The sequence below is a fragment of the Pan paniscus genome, chromosome 19 (assembly GCF_029289425.2).
Source record: "Pan paniscus chromosome 19, NHGRI_mPanPan1-v2.0_pri, whole genome shotgun sequence".
NCBI lineage: Eukaryota > Metazoa > Chordata > Mammalia > Primates > Hominidae > Pan > Pan paniscus.
Genome location: NC_073268.2, coordinates 56,604,169 through 56,623,728, shown reverse-complemented (window position 1 = coordinate 56,623,728; position 19,560 = coordinate 56,604,169). Strand labels below are relative to the sequence as shown.

The following is a 19,560-nucleotide window of genomic DNA, read 5'->3' as shown; positions in this document are numbered from 1 at the left end:
GGAACAGGCTCTTTCCATCCTTCCTCACTCATGTATTGGCTTTTTCCCCATGCTCCCCTGGTGGTTGAAACGTGAAACTATAACAATTCCCAGGAATCTCATCCAGAAATGACAGTGTCCAGAGGAAAAGGAGACTTCTTTGATGTTTCTCATAGGATCAAGGTAATCTTTCCTAGAAGTCTCCAAGTAGATTTATCCTTACTTCTCATTGGTTAGAATTGGGTTACATGCCATTTCTAACCCAGTCCTTGGCAAGAAAAATGGATTATCATGATTGGCTAAAATACATCAGTCTCCTTTCCTGAGGATGTGAGTCATGTGAGAAAAGAACGGATACTGGGACAAAGCAGCTGCTCTGCTAGCAAAGGAAGATCTTTGTAATAGTGAGCCGTCTCACTGAGGAACATTCTATAGCTCCTGCTTATAGTTTTCTTCATATAGATGACAGCTATTTATTAAATTTGATTCTAACTGACTCCTTTACTGAACTCTTTGCTTTTCAGTTGATATTCACACTAATTCCAGATTTATAATCATACATTCCGGAAATCATGATACAGGTTGAGCATCCCCCAAAACTGAAGCTTTCTGAGTGCCAACATGATGCATAAAGAAAGTACGCATTGGATCATTTGGATTTGGGTTTTTGGTTTTGGGATGCTGGCAGTATCCAAAGGAAATATTCCAAACTCAAAAAATCTGAAATCTGAAACACTTTTGGTCCTAAACATTTCAGATAAGGAATACTTAACCTGTAATTGTTTCCTTCCAGAGAGTTATACTACTGTCTCCCTTCCCCACCCTTTATAAAATTAGTTCATTGGCTGTACCTTCAGAACATCAAGCAATAGTAGTAATAGGAAACTTAGTCTTATATCCAATTTGGTACCAAAATATATGAATAGATTTATTACTATTATATATCTAGAGCGGACCAGGCTTGCTTGTAGGTTAATTGCTTAGTACCTGTGTAGTGCTGGATAATATTTAATGCTGATATGTAACTTGCGTTTCTTATGAGATCCACAGTAAATTTCTTATTGTATTGTTTGTACTATTATGTTTGTATTATTTGTTATCGCAGGATTGTTATTAATATGATAAAATGAATTGGGATGCTTTCTGTATTTTCTATTCTGAAATAAGTGTGGGATATTGCATTGGAATGGTCTGTTCCTTGAAAGTTGCAGAGTCTGTGATGCCAGAGGGACCAGAACTCCTGAGTTAATTCTCCGGCAGCTTTTTTTTTCCTTCTTGATTACTCATGTATTTCTTCCATTTTCTTAATTTCAATATAGGACAGTGCTAAAAACATGATAAACATTAATAAATATCTATTGAATAAATGAACGTATGGGTGAACAAATTTTATAACTTATTAATTTCCTAGAAGAAACTTTAAGGAATTATATTTTTAAAGCATATTTTACACTACTCTTACGTATCTGAGATCCTCTTCCTTTTCTAGATCCTAATTTTATGGATTTCCTTTTAAATTAGTAAAAAGATGTTTCCCATTGATTCCTTCCTCCTCCTTTCCTTGAAAGTTTTTATTTTCATATATTAAATAAACCATTTCTAGAAAGTTATTTTTGATGACATAATATTTGGTTCCATGAGTGCTTAAAGTCTGGAGCCTGAGTTCAGATTTTGGTTCTGCCACTTACTAGCAGTGGACAAGTTATTTAACTTCTCTGTTCTCAGCTTCCTTATCAATAAAATGAAAATAATAATAGAATTTACCTCATAGAGTTACGAGAATTAAATGCTCCAGGACTATGACCAGTACTCATTAGGCACTATTATATAAGAGTTTGTGGAATGTGATATATTTACTAATCTTATTTATTATATGATTTGGCACCTATATTTTACTATTATCAATTTATGAAGGACCTTCCTGGCCATTGTATTTATAGTGTCTCCTTGGTTTTTGTTAATTTTGTTTATTCATTCAAAGAGCCAACTTCTGGTTTCATTAATTTTCTTTATTGTCTATTTTCCATTTCACTTATTTCTACTTTGTCTTTATTACCTCTCTCCTGTTTGTTTTGGGTTTATTTTGTTCCCTTTTTTCTGGTCCCTTAGGTGGGAGATGAGGTTATTGATTTAAGGTTTTTCTTCTAACATAATTGCCATTTATAACTATAAGCTTTAGCTGCATCTCATTAATTTTGGTAAGTTATATTTTCATGTATCTCAAGTATTTTCCAATTTTGGGGGGGATTTCTTCTTTGACCCTTTGGATATTTAGGAGTATGTTGATTAATTTCCACATGCAGTGAATTTCTCAAATTTTCTTCTGTTGAATCCAGTTTCATTCCATTGTGTTCAGAGAACAACTGTGCTTGATTTATTTATTGAGACTTGTTGTATGGCCTCACATATGGCTTATCCTGGAGAATGTTGTATGTGCATTTGAGAAGTATGTGTATTCTGTTGAATGGAGTTTTCTATGAATGTCTGTTAGGTCTAGTTGGTTTATAGTGTTATTCAAGTCTTCTGGGTCCTTACTAATTTTGTCTAGTTGTTCTAATTTTTTTTTTTTTTTTTTGGGATGGAGTCTTGCTCTGTCGCCCAGGCTGGAGTGCAGTGGCGTGATCTCGGCTCGCTGCAACCTCCACCTCCCGGGTTCAAGTGATTCTTGCACTTCAGCCTCCCGAGTAGCTGGGAGTACAGGTGTGCGCCACTGCATCTGGCTAATTTTTGTATTTTTAGTTGAGATCGGGTTTCACCATGTTGTCCAGGCTGATCTCGAACTCCTGACCTCAGGTGATCCGCCTGCCTCAGCCTCCCAGAGTGCTGGGATTACAGGCATGAGCTACTGTGCCCAGCCAGTTTTTTGTATTTTTAGTAGAGACGAGGTTTCACCATGTTGGCCAAGCTGTTCTTGAACTCCTGACCTCAGGTGATCCACCTGCCTGAGTCTCCCAAAGTGCTGGGATTACAGGCATGAGCCACCATGCCCGGCTGATAAATTTTTTAAAATCTTCTTTCTTTATACATGTTTCTGTGCTCTGTTTAGACAGTCTCATATATATATTTATTTGTTACGAATTGTCCCTTCATCAGGAAAATGATTCCTTTTTCCCTATTTAAGGTATTTGTTATGAATTCTAGTTTTATATTATCTACTATATCTTACCCTTAAACTTTTCTGAGTCATTTTCAGTGTATCTTTTATAGAAGGCTATGGTTGGAATTTTTTTAAAACCTGAGTATCATTGTCTTCTGATACAGAATCTGAAAACCTTTTAAAAATTAGTGAGGCAAAAAAAATTAGCCAGGCATGGTAACGGGTGCCTATAGTCCCAGCTACTCGGGAGGCTGAGGCAGGAGAATGGCATGAACCCAGAAGCCAGAGCTTGCAGTGAGCCGAGATCGCGCCACTGCACTCCAGCCTGGGCGACAGAGTGAGACTCCGGCTCAAAAAAAAAAAAAAAGTATTCAGGCTGGGTGCAGTGGCTCACGCCTGTAATCCCAGCACTTTGGGAGGCTGAGGCAGGTGGATCGCCTGAGGTCAGGAGTTCAAGACCAGCCTGGCCAACATAGTGAAACCCCGTCTCTACTAAAAATACAAAAAATGAGCTGGGTGTGGTGGCGGGTGCCTGTAACCTCAGCTACTCGTGAGGCTGAAGCAGGAGAATCGCATGAACCTGGGAGGCGGAGGTTGCAGTGAGCCGAGATCACGCCATTGCACTCCAGCCTGGTTAAGAAGAGCGAAACTCTGTCTCAAACAACAAAACAAAACAAATTAGTATTGAAAGGGATAATTGGTCTAATTATTGCATTTTAAAAAGTGCTTTCCATTTTTGTTAATTCCTTTGTTTTCAGTTCCTCTTACAGGAACTTTTCCCTCTCTGATCTGTATTTGTATTTTGTAGGGAAGGTATATGTATATATGATTTTCAGTTGTATAAGGAGTAGCCTAAACATTTCTTAAAGACAGTTGACTCAGAGGAAAAAAAATTTTTTTCAGTTTCTTCTCTAAAATGAGATGAGTACATTTTAACATTATCCTTCTTTCCCTTTTCCTCACTTGTTTTTTCTCTGTGATCTGGAATTTTAGACTTAGTGGAATTTATTGCAGAGGGGAATGCTAAAGCCTGCATATTTGCCTTGTTTTTTAAATAGTCTATTTTCTCCTGCTCAGATGCTTTGCTGGACTCAGAAGTTAAATGAGCATAAGGTTAGGGAGTTGTCTGTTTATGAAGCTTGCTTAGTCCCTGGTGAACCTTCATTTTTAGCATCCAGTTCTCTGGAGCTTCTGTAGTCTATTCTGGCTCAATGCTTCTGTCCCACATGCTCTGGCCTCTTACTCTGGAATGTCATTTACCTGTATGTTGACCTCTCTTCTCTATCCTTCACATTATCCCCTCTTCCATCAGTTTTCTCATGTATATTTTGGGAGTTTCTTCAGTTGATATTCCACATTACCAATTTATTATTAAGAAAAGTCAGTTCTGTGCTTTTCTTTTGATTTGTTTTTTGTTTTTTGAGATAGGGTCTCACTGTGTCGCCCAGGCTGGAGTGCAGTGGTGCAGTCATGGCTCACTGCAGCCTCAACCTCCCAGGCTCAACTGATCCTCCTACCTCAGCCTCCCAAGTAGCTGAGACTGCATGCTCATGTCACCATGCCTGGCTAATTTCTGGATTTTTTCATAGAGGCGGAGTTTCACCATCTTGCCCAGGCTGGTCTTGAACTTCTGAGCTAAAGCAATCTACCTGCCTTGACCTCCCAAAATGCTGGCATTACAGGCATGAGGCATCACGCCTGGCTTCCCTCTGATGTAATTTTTTAAAATTAGATTTTAAACAAAAGTAAAGTTTTGAAGACTTACCAAATATCTGTGTACTTTCAGCCTTGGCCAGATTTCAATATTTTACCATATTTGCTTTAGAATTTTTTTTTTTTTTTTTTTTTTTTTTTTTTTTTTGATATTTAAACCCCTGTATACCCTTCCCTCCCTGCCTAGGGGTAGCTACTATCCTGAGTTTGGTTTTGTTTGCCTACTTATTGCACTTGTATATATCAATAAACAATATATTACTGGGTACAGTGGCTCACACCTGTAATCCCAGCACTTTGAGAAGCCGAGACAGGTGGATCACCTGAGGTTAGGAGTTCAAGACCAGCCTGGCCAACATGGCGAAACCTTGTCTCTACTAAAAATACAAAAATTAGCCCAACATGGTGGCGGGTGCCTGTAATCCCCACTACTCGGGAGGCTGAGGCAGGAGAATCGCTTGAACCTGAGAGGCAGAGATTGCAGTGAGCCAAGATCGTGCCACTGCACTCCAGCCTGGGTGACAGAGTGAAGACTCCGTCTCCAAAACAAAAAAACAATATACAATAGGGCTAATATGTTTTTAAACTTAATATGAATGGTATCATACTGTACAATTGGTTTTGTAGTTTGCTTTTGTCACTCAATATTATGTTGATGAGATTTGTTGGGCTGCTATTTAAAGCAGTTTTCTTAGCACAGAGGCCCTGTTTGCTTGCCAAACTGCATGTCTGCTGGGTTGCGTCTGTCTTTAAAGGGTGACTTCCTCTAATTAATCCACTGGGGTGAGGGGTAAGTTGAACCTTTTTTCTGTTCACAAGTGTGGATACAAGCTAAAGGTGGCCCTGTGTGGTTCCCTCACTACAACCATGGTATAGTAGTCCATTGTAGAAATATACCACAGTTCTACTGATGGACCTGTTGGGTTATTCTATATGTTTTGCTGTTAAAAGTCATACTTCACTGAACATTCTTGGACTTGCATCTTTGTGCACACCTGGAATATTACATAAAAGTGGAGTTGCCGGGGTGCATATACCAAATTGCTTATCAGGCTGGGTGTAGTGGCTCACACCTGTAATCCCAGCATTTTGGGAGGCTGAGGCAGGCAGATCATTTGAGGTCAGGAGTTGGAGACCAGCCTGGCCAATATGGTGAAACCCCATCTCTACTTAAAAAAAAAAAAAAAAAAAGCCAGGCATGCTGGTGGGTACCTGTAATCCCAACTACTTGGGAGGCTGAGGCATGCGAATCGCTTAAACCCAGGAAGGCAGAGGTTGTAACGAGCTGAGATCAAGCCACTGCAAGACTCTGTCTCAAAAACAGCAGCAAAAACCAAATTGCTGATCAAAGTGGTTTTACCAGTTTACATTTTGACTAGCAGCATATTAGTGTTCATGATGTTCTCTGTATATCTTTGTTATCAGATTTTTTTGATAATCTGCTGGGTTTGAAAAGGAATTTCATTGTGGCTTCACTATGTGTTTCTGATTACTGTATTTATCGGTTATTCAGATTACCTGCTCTGAAAATTATTTCTTCATATCTTTTGCTTATATTTTTGAGGGGTTGTCTTTTTTTTAACGATTCATAAGAGTTCCTTATGTATTCGATCATTTTGTATTTTTGTGGGTTACGTATCTCTTTGTAGCTTGTCTTTTCACATTAGGGCATTTGATGTAGATTAAAAATTTGTATATTAACAATCTTGATATTTATCTTCATAGTTTGTGCTTCTTATGTCTTGATTTGTAATGACATCTCTATATTGGGTTTTCATAGATTCATGGGGTGCTAATGTTTAAATCTGTAATTATAACTATTTTTAGTTTCATTATAATTTTTCCCTATTTAATTCAGTACTTTATTTCCCCCACTACCCCCCACCCCCCAAGAGACAAGGTCTTCCTTTGTTGGCCAGGCTGAAGTGAGTGCAGTGACACGATCACAGCTCACTGCAACCTTAAACTCCTGATATCAAGTGATCCTCCCACCTCAGCCTCCAGAAGAATTAGGAGTACAGGCACATGCCACCATGTCTGGCTTATATATATTTTTGGGGGGTGGTGGGGGAGAGTAGAGATGAGGTTTCGCTATGTTGTCCAGGCTGGTCTCGACCTCTTGGGCTGAAGTGGTCCTCCTGCCTCAGCCTCCCAAAGTACAGGATTGCAGGTGTGAGCCACCACGCCTAGCCCTTTTATAATTCCTTCTATTTGTTCATTCATTCAACAATTCAGTCAGAAATACTGAGTGCCCATTACACGCTAGATATGCTGCTAGGTGCTGAGATACAGATATAAATAAAAGAAAGTTGGCTGGGCGCAGTGGCTCACGCCTGTAATCCCAGCACTTTGGGAGGCCAAGGCGGGCAGATCATGAGGTCAGGAGTTCAAGACCAGCCTGGCAAATATTGTGAAACCCCGTCTCTAATAAAAATACAAAAAAAAATTAGCTGGGCGTGGTGGCGCACCTGTAGTCCCAGCTACTCGGGAGGCTGAGGCAGAAGAATCACTTGAACTCAGGAGGCGGAGGTTGCAGTGAGCCGAGATTTTGCAACTGCACTGCAGCCTGGGCGACAGAGTGAGACTTCGTCTCAAAAAAGAAAAAACAAAAAAACAAAGTCACCGCCTCATGGAGCTACATTTCTGGTGGGGGAAAGACGCATAGTAAGCACTACCCAGTAAGTTGGTGTGTCCAAAGTGCTATGTAGATATTTATGAAGGAATATGTATACCAGGAATATGTTGGGGCAGTATGGTGTCTTATAGAGGGGGTAGAGAAGGCCTTGTTAGTATGAAACCTGGTGAATGGGAGAGAATAGGCCAAGTGGCTATTTGTGAGGGAAAAAAATTACAGACAAAGGGCAATTACAGGTACAAGACTCTGAGGTGGTGTATGCTGCTTGACTTACTGGAAGTAAGGAGTTAGAATTACTGGAGTTGTCTGATTTTCTAAAATTTTGGGGGATGAGGCCTGCTTTTTTACTGTCTGCTGATTCTCATTTATGATGAATTGTCATGTTTACTAATCTTGGATTATACATTCATCTTCAGCAAGGTTTTAGCTATAAGTGAGATTCCAGAATAGTTTTGTGTCTTCCAGGCACTCAGCTCCTGGCCGAAGTGGATGCTACAAATTTAGACATCAAATTTACAGGGTAGTCATTTTTCTCCTCTTTAGATTCCAGACTTGGCCATTCAAGGCTCCTTGTTGTCTCCCTGTGCCTGTGGTCGGGGGGTTAAGGGGAGTGTAGGTTGGAGTGGTGCAATTTTTTTCACATACATGCTTTTCCTGGGGTTGTGGTCCTAATGGTAATCATCCTGGTTTTATGCATTGGCTTCAGATCTCATTTTGTTTAGTACACATCAACAGCTTTAATTCCTGGATTAGAGACACTCAAGCTACAACAAAAACCGGGCTTCTGCTGTGTCAACTCACAGACTCTCCACTTTGGGTTTTAGCTTACTCCTAATTTCTGGCTTTTGGGAGCTCAGCTGTGCAGGGAAAGGATGTGTGTTATAGTTTATCTAAGGTTTCCAGGTGTTTGAAGCAGATGGGTTTCATCTATAGTGTTACGTTAGATTCTGCTTTATTCCCTCCACTAAAACCATTAACACTCATCAGAAAGTGCTAATCAGTTGATTAACAAGAGATTTAGTTTAGCAGAAATCTCAGGATATTCTTGGAATTTGGGCAACAAATATCTCTAGTTTCAAAGACCCTTGTAGACTTTCCTATATTGCTATTGATGGTGAGGGGGTAGGGGAGTGTTAGAGGCCTATGCTCAAGTTTTCCTAAATTAGAGATGCTCTTTTGCTATTGTTACAAATGCATATAATTGCTCCAGTACTTTATCAAATTCCCTTTAGTCCATATTTATGTAAACCTAGTTTGATATACTGAACCATTCTTTTATTCCTGGAATAAATGCTGTTTGGTCATCTTAATACATCTGATTATTCCATTTGGTAATATTTTGAGTAAAAAATTCTATAGTGAATCCTGTTTGCTTCATGGACTGAGTATAGTAGCATATCTTTTTCTGTGACTAGAAGTTATTTATGAAAGAGAATCATTTATGTTTGAAGAAGTAAATATGCCTCAGTTTCAAATGGTCCTTTAGGGGCTCTGTATAAACGATTCCAATATATTTCTCAGTTGTTATTAAAGTACTTGATTTTTTTCTTGTCTAACTTTTAGCAATTTTTATATTAATATTTCAAAGAACCATGTTTAAGTAAATTACTAGCAAAGGAACTCTTTGGGGGAACTTTATGAAATTTTCTCTTGGCAGTTGCTAAAAGTTTTCTTACGTTTTCTAAAAGTTCAGTAATAGTACACTTATCTTTAGAAAAGTTTGCTTTTCAGAAAGTGTTTCCATTTTTCTTGTGGTCAGAATGTGCTGTGAATTTTAAATGTATTTTTAAGATATTATAGCTAAATTGTACCTCACTGTTTTCTCTAAAAAGTTTTACTGCTTTTGCTTCCACTCCACTACTCAGTGATAACAAGGGTAACAAGTTTCCACTAGAATTGCTTGTCACTTTATTCTTGTACTTTTGTTTTACTACTGAACATCTTTTTAAATCGTTGCCACAAAATATCTCGCTTTTATCATTTTCACATTGCTCTAGTATATCAACTTTGGAAACAAGACATCATTCTATTTATAGCATTCTGTTTTTAGTAGTGGTATTTCCATTTACAAAATACAGTAATTCTTGATCGCTGAAGACGTCAAATCCTAGAAAACATAGCATGCCTACGCGTGATGTTAACATCATTCTCGAATAGTTGTTGGTTGAAGATTCATTTGATGAATCCGATTTTTCAGAAATAGACGAGTCTGATGATACAGACGATTCTGGTGTTAGTTCTCTGTAGAAATAACTCCAAGAACACTTTTAATAGTTTATTTTCACATTGAAAATCAGATTTGCTCCGGCCTCAAAGAGTATATTTATGTAAAATTAGGTAAGCGATATAGAAGCAAGCTGCACTTTTTTTCTAAATGGGAAGGCATTAAAAAAGAAAAGTCTCATTTTAGTAACATAGTCTTCCTTAAACTCTATGCCACTTGTAAGATTTCTGAAAACTGAAGACATAGAAGGGAAAGGGCTTGATATGAACGACAGCTTTGCTGGTAAATAAACCCAACTGAACCTAAGATTATCTAAGGTAACCTCTTTTTCTAGTCTTTTATTGTGTGAACAGTTACCTCCTGCTGAGTTGTTCGCAGAATTTCCATATAATCTTGCTTATGACCATTTCTACATTATTTGTATCATCTTTTAGAAGTCTTACCCAGGTTGATATAGGTTACCGTTCTCTAGATCTGTGTCTCCAATTCTTCTTACATGGCATTAGGTATTTTAAGCTTGTTCTTTTTCAGGCGTCGTATAGTCAATTCTTGAATGTGTTGAGAGGTGCTATGTCATTGTAAGCTTTATTCTTCTTCTCTGAATGATTAGCTTGTTTAAATTTTACCTTAAATTCTTTTTCTTTTTTTTTTGAGACGGAGTCTCGCTCTGTCGCCCAGGCTGGAGTGCAGTGGTGTGATCTCGGCTCACTGCAAGCTCCACCTCCTGGGTTCACGCCATTCCCCTGCCTCAGCCTCCTGAGTAGCTGGGACTACAGGCACCCGCCACCACGCCTGGCTAATTTTTTTTTTTTTTTTTTTTTGTATTTTTAGTAGAGACGGGGTTTCACCATGTTAGCCAGGATGGTCTCAATCTCCTGACCTTGTGATCCACCTGCCTCGGCCTCCCAAAGTGCTGTGATTACAGGTGTGAGCCACCACGCCCGGCCTTTACGTTGAATTCTTTAAATTCAGCTTGTGACTTTGCACTTCAGGATTCTGAGTGTTCTCTGTCTTCTTCCTGCATTGTTTTTCTTATACCATACAGGTTTTTCATTGGCCTTGACTTTCTGTTGTTAACTCATTCTTCTTTGGGTTTATCTTCATTTGTTTCTGCTGAATATTATTTGTTTCAAACTAAAAATAACATTCCACATTTTAATTGATGTGCGGACTCTTAATCTACTTAAAATGTGGGCTGAAGTTCCATGATTCCAGCTGGTCTGGAATAGGTCATTTAACTGGATGTTAATCCACCTACATTGTTCCCTAAGTGACATGTGGGTCCCATTCTGCTGACATATTTGTGGGTCCTGGTAACAACCATTTGGGTAGATTTGCTGATTCCTCTTTTCTCCTTAGTGGAAGAGAAAGCCAATACCCACCTCCTCTTGGGCATGTGCTTAGACGCCTGTGCTCGCTACCTTCTGTTCTCCAAGCAGCCGTCACAGGCACAAAGGATGTATGAAAAAGCTCTGCAGATTTCTGAAGAAATACAAGGAGAAAGACACCCACAGGTAAGGGAGGAAAACACAGAAGGGGGAATATAAAACAAAGGCTTCAAAATTGAAGGGTGTGAAATGTCACACTCATTGGTAACAGGATCAGCAGATGGTCCTAGATCCTCCTTGCTCCCCAGTCTACTCATTTTCTTATCACCAGCACCCTCACCCCAACTACTTGTTTCAGAAAGGATTTGAGACTAGTTATCAGTTACTAGGTCTGCCCAGAACTTTTTGCATGATCCATGCACAACAGAGCAACCTTTCTACAGAGCAGGACTGGTCAGGCTTCGATGGACACAGCACAGTATTTCAGAGTGGGGTCTGTAGATACCCCTATTAGAAGCTTATGAGGAACGGTTTAATACACAAATATCCTTGCCTCCCTTGCCCCACAGTTAAAATGGCAGGAGGTGAGGGAAGGGCAAGGGACCACATTAAAAACACTTTTAAACCATTGGCATATTATAGAATGTAAGTATAACGTGTAAAGCTCTGTGTTAGAACACTAAACACATTGAATTGAAATCATCTCTTTGGGTCTCCCCTCCATCCAAGTAAGTTCTTAGATGTAAGGAGTGCATTGCTTTGTCTATGAATGCTTGCTACCGCCAATATAAGACATAACAATTTTAACTGAATGTGTCCCAAGGCTGGGGTACGTGGGTAGGGTGAGTAATATGTTTTGGAAGAAAAGGGAGGTTGAGCTATGAATTATCTCCATGAAAGGGATTTATAACTTATTATGAAGAGTCCCTTAATGGAGTGAGGAATAATAAACAAGCAAGTACAGAATTCAGATCTCCAAGTACTAGAGTCAGGGGGCTTAAAGCATGGCATCAGTGGGGAAGTAGGTATGGAAGTCTACCTCTTCCATACTGAAATTCCATTTCAGTAGCCAAATTAAAAACACTCCTACTGGGCATCTTCCTAAAATAGATGGTGTATTTCTTGTTTTTGATGAGCCTCAGGGTTATCAGCAGGAACAACATAATACAGTGGGGCTCCAGAGGCAATCAAACCATAGGAGGCTGGCTTCTCAAAGTTGCTCAGCCTTAAAGGAGATCATATGTGTAGCTTCTTGCTGTTGTTTTTCATTTGGTGCTTCTAATTGGGTAATTAGTTGGATTAATAAGCACTGTCTGTTACCTAATTTCCAGATTTGTATTATTTCCCAAAAGGTCGAACTAACATTGTCCACTGTACAATGTGATTGTGATTAACAAATGCCCACAAATTTGTTAAAGAATGGTATCCCTCATCTTTTGTGGAATGCTAGGAAAGATGAAATCTTATGTATTCAGAGTTGGATGCACTCCACATTAAAGTTCTGTGAAGGCATGTTTTTAAAGAAAAAACTGTTTTTTCTTTTACATACAGACCATTGTGCTGATGAGTGACCTGGCTACTACCCTGGATGCACAGGGCCGCTTTGATGAGGCCTATATTTATATGCAAAGGGCATCAGATCTGGCAAGACAGATAAATCATCCTGAGCTACACATGGTACTCAGTAATCTAGCTGCAGTTTTGATGCACAGAGGTAGGTAGCAATGTAAACTTAACTGACTTGCTTTAAGGGAGGGATGTCACTGGATTGATAAATTTGTGAAATGGTATGTAGGGAGGGCAAGGGCCAACGAAGAAACATGTGGTTGAATGGCAGAAAAAGGAGGTATTGATTAGGTTGAAGTACTATTGTGTTCAATTCACGTAACTTCTACAGACCTGCACTAGCCTGTCGAACCCCATCAAGCTGGAGAAAACCTTGCAATGATAGTACCTTACGTCAGTAGTGCTTTACAGATTTCTAAATGTGTTCAGTTACAATGTGTTTCTCACAGTGTGCTGGTGAAGCTTTATGACAGGAAGCATCATTTTGTCAGACATTTCTTAGTGTCAGCACACTATACCGATCATTTTCAGAAACCTGGGATGACAGGTGTATTACACATACCACCATTCATGAAATCTTGGGCTCATCAAAGTCCTCAGGATATACTGGAAAGGGCCGTTAGGAATCCCACAGCATTCAGTGGAGTTCCAGCCTGTCAGATGGGGATGAAATGAGGCAGCACCAGCTGGTCGCTTCATAAGCACACAGTAAATTAGCCCTATATCTGCATTCATGCTCTCTCTTCAGAATCACCTTGAAAACATACACTTTCTTCTTACTGTCCCTTCTCTCTGGGTTATTTTAGAACGATATACACAAGCAAAAGAGATCTACCAGGAAGCACTGAAGCAAGCAAAGCTGAAAAAAGATGAAATTTCTGTACAACACATCAGGGAAGAGTTGGCTGAGCTGTCAAAGAAAAGTAGACCTTTGACTTAAATTCTGTCAAGCTCTAAATCCATTTTTGTGTAGGGAGAATAATGTCTAGTAATGTGGAAGAATAGCTATCATTCCTGTCTCTGTGGCACCCAGATCAATGGCTTAAATCTGTCGTTTTTGATATTCAGGTTTCCTCAATTTAGCCTTAGTGAAGGAGGGGTTGTATACACTGCCATTTTTGTATTTTAAAGGAAAAATGACTTTCATTCCCAACTGATGATGACCTTTCAGGATGTCGTCAAGTGATGCTTTCAGTTGTAACACGTGACTTGGTGCTGTCCCTGCTGGTCTAAGTAGAACTATAGATTAATATGGGCCGGTGTTCCTGTGCACTGTGGGTGTGGTGATTCAGCCTGGCATTTCTACCATAAGTTTTTGGTCTGCTGATTTGCTGCCCTGTCTTCTCTTACTTTATCAATACCTGGCAAACTGACCAGAATTACCTTCCTCATGGCAAAGGGGGATTATGGTGAATTGTTGTTCTTATAGTCTGTTTCATGAAGCACAAGTGGAATTTAATACATAAAGGAGAAAAATATCTTAGTTTGCTACCAGCATCCAGCATGAAGTTGTAAAGTGGGGATTAGGCACGTGACAGTATAGCACCCATTTGAATTTAAATAAAAGTGAACCATATTTATCTGGTTATATAAAACTAAAAATGGGGGTGTTTATATAAAACTAAAAACTAAGAATGATGTAACCTTTTGTCTGTGTTATCTGAACACACTCTACTTCCTTTGCAGCCTTAGTCACACAACTGAGTCATCTCAAGTACTCTTTAAGGACACACAGCCCAGGCTGTTCTGAATCAGAATAGGCCCCTACAGGTATATTTTAAAACTTTTCGTAATTCTAATGTGTACTGCTGGTATAGCTGAACTACTGACCTGGATCTTAGTCCTAGCCTTTTTGCTTTTGCAATTTCAGTATCTTCATCTCTAAACTAGGGAAACACTGGGATTCTTTCTTAGCTGTGGGGGAAGGTATTTGGTTAGATGACTTTGAATGAATAGACTGCTGTGCTGAAAGAGCTTTATCACACTGTCTCAAAGTATGTAAAGATACATAGGTGGATGCTCTTACTGCAGCAGTCATATGAATACATTTTTAGCCATTTACCTAAGGAAAAAGACAGTTTTTCTAGGTACCATGAAGGAAGATTGACCCTGTTGGTATGCCTGTGGGGGTGGGATGTGAGTGGGACTGATAAACTGATATTTTTGGTTTGTATGTACATACTGGAAGAATCTTTTCATAATAAATGAGACTACACAACAATATTGTATGTATCCCAGTAATCTTTGCATTTCTCAAAAAAAAAAAAAAAAAAACTTTCTGAAGAAAATAAAAACACCAGAAACCTTGAGGTCCAAATCCTCAGGGATTAGACTAAAACTAGAGTTTTGTATGTTGCAGATGTAAATTTCTTCCTTTTTCTGTCTAATCTCATATTATTTACCATGCAGCTAATGCCGTTTACCAAGTCTAGCTCAGAGAGATAAGATACAATATAAATCAGACTGTTTCAGTAGAAACCAGTATTAACGTATGGTGATTTCTTAAAAAAATTAATGTCAACCACTCACCTTTTGCATTGAGAATGTTTTTACCTTTTCACAACTGCAGGGGTTACTGAAAGGTTTTTCATTCCAAGTTTTATTTATTTATTAATTTTAAATCATCCACAGTGACTCAGCTCATGGTCTCGTTGTTGGAAACACTAGGAGTTTTCAGGATAGTCTCTTCATGTGGGTGTTTTCATTACAGTTCATTTACACTGTTGTAAAATAAGGTACTGAAGCAAAAGGAGGACTGATCTCCTTTACTGATTGGTCTAAATTCAAAAGTGAATTGGTTAAAATCGTGTCATTAAAATTTTTTAACTGTCCAATGGTCAGTGGAGTTTTCTGGGCATAAGTATTTTTAAAATAGAATCACTCAGTGTACCAAAATTAAAAGCATTATGAAATTTGCAGTCATAAACATGCACTGGAAAACTGGCTGTCAGAATACTTTTATGAAGAGTATTAGGAAGACCTTAATTTAGTTCTGGGTGCTAAAAAAATCACGTGTAAGGATATAGTGTCAGAACACTGAAATCTAAGTCTACAAAGAATATCATGTTTTGGTTTGCAGTGAACCGCAGTAAGTTGTCAGTGCTGCTCTGTGCTTACCACTTAAATCATGATAAGGTGAACCTCCATAGGTAAACCATGTGAGAATTCTGTCCTTTCATTTATTTTGAACCAAGAACTATTACTGGATTTTAACTCTCATTCTGAGATTTCTTCTCCAGGTGATGGTAAATAAAGTAATACGCACATGCATTATGATGAGGATGGAGGGAGTGGTTCACAGCACCTCACCTTCGGGTCCTCAGGTAGAACTGCAAGAGTAAGAAGTTAGGCTCTGATCTGTCATGTTCTCAGAAACTATACAGTTGACCTTCAAATAATGCAGGAGTTAGTGGCATAGACCCCCTAAGTAGTCAAAAATCCACATCTAACTTTGACTCCTCCAAAACTTTACTCATGGCCTACTGCTGACCAGAAGTCTTACGGATAACATAGTCGATTGACACATATTTTGTATATGTATTTATACTGTATTCTTACAATAAAGTAAGCTAGAGAAGAGAAAATGTTTGTTAAGATTATAAGGAAGAGAAAATATATTTACTATTCATTAAGTGGAAGTGGATCATCATGAAGGTCTTCATCCTTGTCATCTTCATGTTGAATAGGCTGAGGATGAGAAGGGGTTGGTCTTGCTATCTTGGGTGGCAGAGGTGGAAGAAAATCCATGTATAAGTGGACCCACACAGTTCAAACCCGTGTTGTTCAAGGGTCAACTGTATTCTGACTCAGAATAGCTTAAGACCCTCAGGGTCATAGAAAAATACCATCATAATCTCTTTTATGGTAGGTTGGCAATATAAATTATTAACAAACTCTAAAATATTACCAGTACCTGAAAAAAAAAATTCAGCAGAAAACTGTGAAGTGGAACATTTAGTCACTGTTTTTCATTCATTTTGAAATTTTTATATGTTTACATATATCTGTTGTAAAACATACCAACTTTCCAAGTACTAGGAATGCTGACCACTAAGTCTGATCTAAAGTTTATGTTGGGGACCTCAGGTATACAGGAGTGGAACAGGGACAGGAGTGAAAGCTTTGACTGAAGACAAATGTGGGCTTATGGCCTATCTCTGTCACTAATTTAACTATATGGGCAAAGTACTAAACCTGTGTCTTCATCTGTAACATAGGGATTAGACACCAGTGATAGGAGGGTCTTGGTCAGTAGCTAATCACAGAGCTGCTTCCTTAAAAGCCTTGAGTACTTTTGTTTAAAAGTTTAGGTCTACTTGAAAGTCTGTAAAGTGCTAATTTTTATCATCCTGAGAGATCTGTTTCTACCCTTTCCAGTTACCAGTGGCATTCTCCCAAAACTGTTAGTATCTATATGTTATAGAAAGATACTTAAATGCTATGATAAATTGTATGAAAAAAACTTTAAAATTCAGCAAGCAATTCTTAATGAAAGATAAAACTGGCCCTCTAGTACCATAATTAGTTTAGAATTCAGTCTTTTAAATTATTTGCACCTTGAGAATCTGTGAAATGAAAACATTTAACAGTAAACTCTTGTCCCAAGGGAGCAAAGTGAGAGTAAATGCTGGTCCATAGTGATGGGGAAAAGGACTGTGTTCACCATGAGTTTTTCAGGATGCAGCATAAAGCTTATCTAAATACTACACAGATCATTATCTTTTAACCCAACCAATCATATATTCAAACTAAGGGAAAAATATGTAAGCTTTTCCTTTGGAACCTGAGACACCAGGAGCCTTAAACCACAAATAATCTACTGTAGCTATGGACAGGGTAGTCAAATTTATTTCAAAACAAAAGCTTTGTTGGGCTGCATCAAATGCAGGAGAAAAGGAATACTTAGGGGCATGGTTAAATTACCAGTGTGCGTAACAGTGAGGTATGCCTCAAATAAGCCTTTAAAACTTTATAAACTGAACTAGAACATACCCATGCAGTAATATTTTTTCAGTGCTACTAATGAAAAAAAAAATTAAAGCCTGCACTGGAAATTTACAATATGGCAGAATTTGTTACTTTTACCTTTTGACCCTAATGTACAGATTTTATGACAGGGTCTGTGTTAAAAATCTAAACATTTTCACAAGATTTTAAACATCACTGGAAAGCTGAATTTAGAGGAAACAATATCAGATAAAAGTACAATGCCCGTGACAGCCAACATTATGTAACTGGGCTGTATGAGGTTGTTTAGAAGGCTAGGGTTAGGTTAAAAAGATAGATAGACAAAAAGATTTTTAAAAATCACCCCCAAAGTTGATGCGCTGATTTGAACATAAGTACACCAGATACTACAGCAAGGGGATATACACTGCAAAAAGGTCATCTATTTACAGAAGAGTGATTTAAAGACATTATGGTTTTCTTTACAGATGTAAGAACAGCAACTGTTCACTTTTTAAAAACTCTACATCTCAACCCTCCACTATTATTATAGTCCACTGAATTGCCTGTATCAAAGGCAGTTTTTTGTTTGTTTTTTTCCCATTTGACTCTCCAAATGAATTTCCATCATTTCTTCATCATCTGTGGGCTGGCTCTCCTGAAAAGTCTCAGGGAATAAGTCACAGGAGGGCAGGTTTTTGACCTGCTACTAAAAATTAAACCACAAAAACTAGAGATCCCTCTCCTGCACCCTGTTCCCCTCACTTTGTGCAGTTCAGTCATCACTATCCGACAGGGTCTCGTACTGTGCTGAGAGCAGTGGGGCAGGCTCTCGCTCCCAGATCCTGTTCTGTTGGTGAGGAGCTGCTTGGTTCACAGCAGAGGGAGCACATGCAATCGGTGTTGGTGGAGTACTGCTGAGCATCCGCATAGTCAGAGGGTTATAAGGAAACTGAGTTGAGCCTGACAAAAGAAAAATTAGGTTTTCATTGTCATGAACATAACTGGTATTTCATCCAATCCAACTTTTGTAGGATGGAGTAGAATAGGATTATTGTAAAATGGTCATGTGACACCATGAAAGCAAAATGAATACAACACGGAATGGCCAAAGTCTCACCACTTAAATCCTAGCCAATGATATATAGCAGTCAGTGCGGGTCCAAAAAAGAAGAGTAACATGAGTAGCATATGAGTGAGGGCTGCTGAGCCCAGAAGAGAAAGCCCAGGCTAGATTTTTAGTTAAGTCTATATCAGATGTTTCCATGGAGAATCCAAGTTGAACCACTGAGTATTAAGCTCTAACTGAAACAGAGTCAGGTTATAGCAAGAGCTTTCTTAACTCTTCAAGAGAAATGCAAGAGTATAGTTCTCAGACGACAATGGACAAGTACCCAGGAACGTCTGCAGACTGAGGGGCAGCAGGATGCAAGTCATCTGCTGAATCTCACTGGGCAGATTTTAAAGTCTACAAGATTGAGAAATGAGGTAATTAATGAACACTGCTACCCTTCATCAGTTTCTAGATGTTTAACTGTCCCCAGAAAGCCTCCTACAGCTTAAGAAAACGCAAAAACAGGCTGGGCGCAGTGGCTCACGCCTGTAATCCCAGCACTTTGGGAGGCCGAGGTGGGCAGATCACCTGAGGTCGGGAGTTCAAGACCAGCCTGACCAACATGGAGAAACCCCATCTTACAAAATTAGCCGGGTGTGGTGGCGCATGCCTGTAATCCCAGCTAGTCGGGAGGCTGAGGCAGGAGAATTGCTTGAACCCAGGAGGCGGAGGTTGCTGTGAGCCGAGATAGCACCATTGCACTCCAGCCTGGGCAACAAGAACGAAACTCCATCTCCAAAAAAAAAAAAAAAAGAAAGAAAAGAAAACCCAAAAACATAAAACATAACCATTTCATCAAATAATAAATCTCATGTATGGCCTAATTAATTCTTCCCTAAGAGAGATTTGAGAAGCAGCAACCACTGGTCTGGGCTGTAAGCTTTCAAACTCAAAACAACCACTTTGCATGTGACATGAGTTTTATAATGCAAAAGCCTGATATAATTTATATATATC

General features: G+C 38.9%; 2 protein-coding genes across 25 annotated transcripts in view; one reads left to right on the top strand and one right to left on the bottom strand.

The window, feature by feature from the left end:
- The window catches only part of TTC19 (tetratricopeptide repeat domain 19), a 29,628-nt gene extending 14,865 nt beyond the window's left edge, over positions 1–14,763 (top strand). For both annotated transcript variants that reach the window (XM_034943298.3, XM_034943299.3), the window contains 3 exons: positions 11,008–11,162; positions 12,528–12,690; positions 13,349–14,763. In XM_034943298.3, coding sequence (XP_034799189.1) covers positions 11,008–11,162; positions 12,528–12,690; positions 13,349–13,482 — 452 coding nt within the window. In that variant the 3' untranslated portion in view covers positions 13,483–14,763. The remainder of the gene's footprint in view (positions 1–11,007; positions 11,163–12,527; positions 12,691–13,348) is intronic.
- A 2,605-nt stretch (positions 14,764–17,368) lies between these two features.
- NCOR1 (nuclear receptor corepressor 1) overlaps positions 17,369–19,560 on the bottom strand; it is a 187,594-nt gene continuing 185,402 nt past the window's right edge. For all 23 annotated transcript variants that reach the window (XM_055101243.1, XM_055101244.1, XM_055101239.2 and 20 more), the window contains one exon: positions 17,369–18,452. In XM_055101243.1, the coding sequence (XP_054957218.1) occupies positions 18,265–18,452 (188 nt within the window). In that variant the 3' untranslated portion in view covers positions 17,369–18,264. The remainder of the gene's footprint in view (positions 18,453–19,560) is intronic.